At 38.2% G+C, this 5,530-nt stretch overlaps 1 protein-coding gene across 2 annotated transcripts in view; it reads left to right on the plus strand.

The window, feature by feature from the left end:
- The first annotated feature begins 399 nt into the window (after positions 1-399).
- LOC109860567 (syndetin) overlaps positions 400-5,530 on the plus strand; it is a 6,062-nt gene continuing 931 nt past the window's right edge. Inside the window, exons 1-7 of one of the 2 annotated variants that reach the window (XM_020439746.1) lie at positions 400-895; positions 1,706-2,221; positions 2,564-3,625; positions 3,958-4,248; positions 4,353-4,826; positions 4,926-5,047; positions 5,130-5,319. In XM_020439746.1, coding sequence (XP_020295335.1) covers positions 836-895; positions 1,706-2,221; positions 2,564-3,625; positions 3,958-4,248; positions 4,353-4,826; positions 4,926-5,047; positions 5,130-5,319 — 2,715 coding nt within the window. In that variant the 5' untranslated portion in view covers positions 400-835. Of the gene's footprint in view, positions 896-1,016; positions 1,198-1,705; positions 2,222-2,563; positions 3,626-3,957; positions 4,249-4,352; positions 4,827-4,925; positions 5,048-5,129; positions 5,320-5,530 lie in introns of those variants that run through there. The other variant, XM_020439747.1, reaches the window with a different exon arrangement.

Below are 5,530 nucleotides of genomic sequence, written 5' to 3' on the forward strand. Positions count from 1 at the left end.
ATATATTTATATTTATATACATATATATATATATATGTATATAATTACTTCTGTAATGTACAAAAGAGACCTAAGACAAACGTTTTATCGTATAACGAAGTTATATCGAATACAAATTGTTTTCCAAATTGAAAACAAACGACTACTTGTTTGCAATATTCCGACAATCAACAATTGATAACCACACAATATTAATTAATTTCAAATACCGCAATTGTGCAATTTATTTCACATTGCGTGCGCAGAAAATACGTACGTAGCTCTTGTTCTCTTCCGTTCCTCCGTTAACGCGGAAACAACACAAATAATCGCGCGCGATTATAGATTTTTTCTTCTAATTTTTTTATTTATAAAAATCAAAAAAAAACACGCACAATTCGAGGATTCGCCGCGACTCCGATTCCGCGCACGCTACTTATCTGAACGTAGCGGCGTGTGTGCAAACGCGTTTGCGAGATTCTTCGAGAGATCAACTTATTCGCGTTCGCGAAAATATCGAAACGCGCGGAAACTCGACCAACTTCAAAGTGATTAAAACTCAATCATGGATGCCATTTTTTCGTCAACCGCTGCCGTTTGTCCGCTGCTCTTTGATTGCTCGTAAAAACAAAACCAAATTTAAAAACCAAAAAAAAAAAAAAAAAAACAATGTTAATCGAACCTTCTCGCGATTAGCGCGATCGAACGCGAGATAATTTGATCAACGATGCTCGATCGGGATTGTTATGCCGCTCCCGCATCTCGGACACGTCACGCGAGGCACGTCGTTGTCGGACGCGGAGTTTGCGGTCGTGTAAACAGATGAGAATGCGCGTTTGATTTTGATTGTCACACAATGCAATCTGACATTATGGAGGATTTGAAGCTCAAATTTCTCGGCCTTATTAACAAACAGGCAAGTTCGAGATTTGTTGCGATACGAATTAATTGTTTTGCGCTTGGTTTTTTAAAGACGCTTTTAAATTTATTCGCGTTGTTGTCGCGCGGAAGTTAGGTTATGTGCGATTTGCAACATTCCGCTGTCAAAAATCACGTTGCGCGAATTTGAGACGGTCCTTCAAAGAGAAAACTTTGTTTGATTCGAAGAACAACATTTTTTGATTTATTTGTGTCGAAATAAAAAAACGAGGTCGATTCCACACACGATTCAGTCATTCCACGCAAAGTTTTTATTTGCATATGAATATTATTGATCAGGTTATGCAACAATTGGTTCTTAAAATAATTCTTTTATCGTTGAAGAAAACCTGATCCATCAAAATGTAATATAAAAAATATAATATAAAAAATATAATAAATATATAAATTGAAAAGGAGTATAGAAACGCTTCAAAAATTCTTATAAGAACAGGAAAAACATCATGGCCCTTTGAAGCAAAAAACACAGGTGAAAATGTGTGTGTGATAGTAACGTTATTTTATTCAAAGCGTGTAATGTGTATAATATAAAACGTTTTCAGCCTTTGATTAGGCCTTTATCAATGTATATATATAATAATGTTGTTCTTGACAAAAAACTTAATCGCGAGTCACATGATTACAGTTTGGTGATACAAAAGTAACTNAGAACCGACAGAAGTGTACAACGGTTTAAATAAAAGTACTGTTTTTTTGCTTCAAAGGGCCATGATATTTTTTTCCTGTTCTTATAAATATATAAATTATTATATATAAATATATAATAAATATATATAAATTCTTTTAGAATACATCCATGGTACCACTTATGGGTCTGAATCCTGATCTGCTCAATCCTCCCGATTTGCAAAAATGTGAGGATCTTCGTTCGGAGGCCGATCAATCCACGGAAAGTGAAACCAAAACCGACCAAGATATATTGGAATCAATTGAAAAGATTTATCTAACTATCGACGGTGGTTTTGATTCGCCTCGCTACGAATTAGAGAAATTGCCAACAACACTGCTTTCCAAAGAGATAGAGAAACGTTATAAAAAACTCAAGCAACAACATCAGGTTGTCTCGACCAAAGTTTACAATGTTATTTCGGAAAAGCAGAGCGCTTGCAATTCGGAGGTTGAGAAGATTCAACTGCTGGAACAGCAGTTGCAAGACGTTCTGGAAATATGTAGAATAGGAAGAGCGGATCTTCAATCGGCTAAGAGACAGTTCACAACGGCAAGCTTGGGGATACTGGCCAATTATCGAAAACGACAAGTGGTCCAAGAACTGTTGAACAATTTAAATACCATAAAGACACTGGTAAGAGGTTTTGCATCGCGATATCTTGTTCTGCGAAAAGAAATTTTATATTTGCGCCTCGTCTTATCAGACTTTCTTTAACCTTTTCGCTCCGGGGATTTTTCCTTTAAAATTGTCCTCGCATTTTAGCTGAAAAAGTTAATAATAACCTGCTACCCCCCCCCCCTTCAAAGTTAATTTTGAAGGTCAAAGAAGTAACCAGGATTTTTTTCAATTTTTTTCCTAAATTTAGTGCATTAAATTGACCTTATAAACATCTATTACGTTTGCTTTTCTTGCTGGTCCATATATGGACCAGTCCCGGAGCGAAAAGGTTAATATAAGTGTAATTACTGTTGTCAGCAACGTACGGGAGATCGTCTGCAGGAGCTTTTGAAGGAAGAAAATTATCCCGGGGCCATATCGCTTCTTTTGGAATGTCAAAGCGCTGCCAAAACTTACAAACATTTTCACTGTATCGCCGAACTGAACAAAAAATTGCAAGATATTTTGGAGCAAGCGGAGGAGGTTCTAAGATGTACGCTATCTAAGATGTGCACGCAATTCGACGTAGCGGTTTATTCTTCGGTTCAAGAAGCGTACGCGTTGTTGGGAAAGACTCAGTTTGCCATAGATCAATTGCACATGGATTTTACAGCTGCCATTCACAACACCGCGTTTGCCGTTATTCACTCTTTCGCGGGAGACGATGTGAAAAAACAATATAAACAATTGTGCCAGTCTGTACCCCGCGAAAAATGTGTCGATTGCCTTACCGAGCTCTGCAAATCGCTCTGGACAATAATGAGCTCCTATTATCTAGTTGTAAATTGGCACAACGCGCATGATGACAAAGCGGATTGTAAAACGGACGTTGTTAAAGACTTGGAGATAACTTTCAGCAAGCAATACGTCAAGCACAAATTGGAGAAGGGCACGGTACGAATGTGGCACGACGTGGAAATGAAGATATCTACGTATCTGTCGAATATCGATTTAACATTCACGAAGTTCGAACATTTCGTTCAAGTGTTGGGTGTGGTTAACAGATTGATGGAAATCGGGGAAGAACTATGTGGATTCAAGTCGAAGGATCTGCAGGATTCCATCAAGAAACAATCCCTGTCTTACTTTTTTCATCATCACGCGTCTCGTTTGGACGAGTTGAGGATATTTTTGGAGAACGACGGTTGGGAATTGTGTCCCGTGAAATCTAATTTCGTGGCCACCCAGTTGCAAGAATTTCGAAGTCTCAAGCCTTCGCTCAACAACTGCAAAGCGTGGAACAGTCTGGACAGTTCGAACTTGAGCGACAGCGACAATTCCACGGGGATCGATATGCAGAAATATTTCGAAGGTGGCTTGTCGCCGTTCACAATAGGATTGGACGATACCATAGACGAGGATATTTTAATCAATGACAATGTAATGACACAAACCTTTTAAATAACTCGCAGTTTCCTTTTCTTAACACGTTGACTGCCAGACGCACGGTTTGGCCCAAGGCGCCAACGTGAATCTTTTCATTATGCGATGCGTATTACGTCGAAATATTATTTGCAGCGAGTAAAGTGAGTTATAAAATCACGCTTGAAGCATTTTTCGTGCTGGAGGTCACCGGTGGCCCCCACGGCGCTTTAGCCAAGTCGAGCGCCGGTGACCCCCCCGTGGCAGTCAACGTGTTAAAATAATATTTTAACACACTCAATCGGAACAAATGGTAGCCAATACTGATGTTTACTGTATTCTGATGGCAGGTTGATCATCATGAATATTTTTCGGACGAGTCCGACGACGACATCCCCGACGAATTGAAGCGCGAATACGTAGACGAGCCGGATCACGTGAAAACCAATAAAAAAAAGTGCAAACTCAAACAATCCGGACCTATGGTCACAAATACGACGTTGAGCGTGTTGAGAGTGTGCGGCAAGTATCTACAGATGTCGAGACTTTTGCGATCAATCGCGGTCACCGTTATACAGAGCATGATACAATTTTTCGAGCTATGCTTCTACACGGTACATTTGTTCTTTACGTCGGATCTCGTAAGTTGTGATGCGTCATTTACATATTTTACGAATAAATTATCTTCGCTTGTTGAAGCGTGTGATTTTTTAAAATATGCGTTTGCTTCTTATTTTTTTTCCAGCAAATCAACAGCGACTCGTTGTACAGTCCGAAATTAAAGTTGTCTCTAACGCGAATTAGAGAAAATTTGATTATATCTGAAAACGACACGATGGAAGATAGTGGCAACGTGAATTACGACAAAGTAAGACAACCACAGCTTTCGTCCATTGTGAATTTGTCGCAACCTGAAAAACTTTACGGATTAACGGAACGTATAGTAGCTGTCGAGTCTCTGATATTTTTAGGACAACAATACGAAGGCCTAAGGCCTTATTTAGAACATCTCATTGTCAATAGTCCTCAGAGAGGATTTTTACATCAGTTTTATATGCAAACAATAGCGTCCGCCGCGGATCTGAGAAAACCGGTTTACATGGCGGTTGCGTCCCAAGCGTTCGACGTTGCGAACGTTCTCAATTTAATGAACAAAGTTAATTGGGAAGTGACGGACGTAATGTCGCAGCATAGCGGTTACATCGACGCATTGATTCAAGTATGTGGTTAGGGTTATTCGTTCACAAGCGAGATGATGCCATTTGGTTGAAATAAAAATTAAAAAAAAATCGATTAATTTGACATTTGTTTTTTGTAGCAAGTATGCGTCTTGAACGAAAGACTTAATACTATCGGGACGTACATTCCTTTGAGTGCGGACGTGTGCGGTGCTGTGTGGGAAAACGTGGCTCATCTAATCACACATACCTTAGTAGAAGGGTATTTTTTTTTAATGATATTATTAAACCAATTAAATTTTGACACGAATTGATAAAACATTTTCAATATTGCTTCTATCTAGATTTTCCAATGCTAAAAAGTGTTCAAACGGCGGTAGAGCTCTGATGCAACTCGATTTCACACAACTGAGATCAAAGTTCGAGAAAATAACATTGTTGAGACCTATGCCGCACAGAGAGTACGTTGAATTGTATATCAAGGCGTACTACCTGCCCGAGAGTAGTTTCGAAGAATGGATTAAAGAACACAAGGTAATAAAATACGTTTTTTTTTTTGAAAAATTTACAACAAATTAACACACATTTTAAATTTGCACAAATGCGTGAGCAAACAAAAAAGATTGTTGTGAAGACACTTGCAAGTTTTTGTATTTTTCGGTCTTAAATAAGTACAAAAATGTTAATATAACAAAAAATATAAAATATAAAATAAAATATATATATATATATTTATATATATAAA

Source organism: Pseudomyrmex gracilis, unplaced genomic scaffold (assembly GCF_002006095.1).
Source record: "Pseudomyrmex gracilis isolate BER0280 unplaced genomic scaffold, ASM200609v1 scaffold_412, whole genome shotgun sequence".
NCBI classification, from domain to species: Eukaryota; Metazoa; Arthropoda; class Insecta; order Hymenoptera; family Formicidae; genus Pseudomyrmex; species Pseudomyrmex gracilis.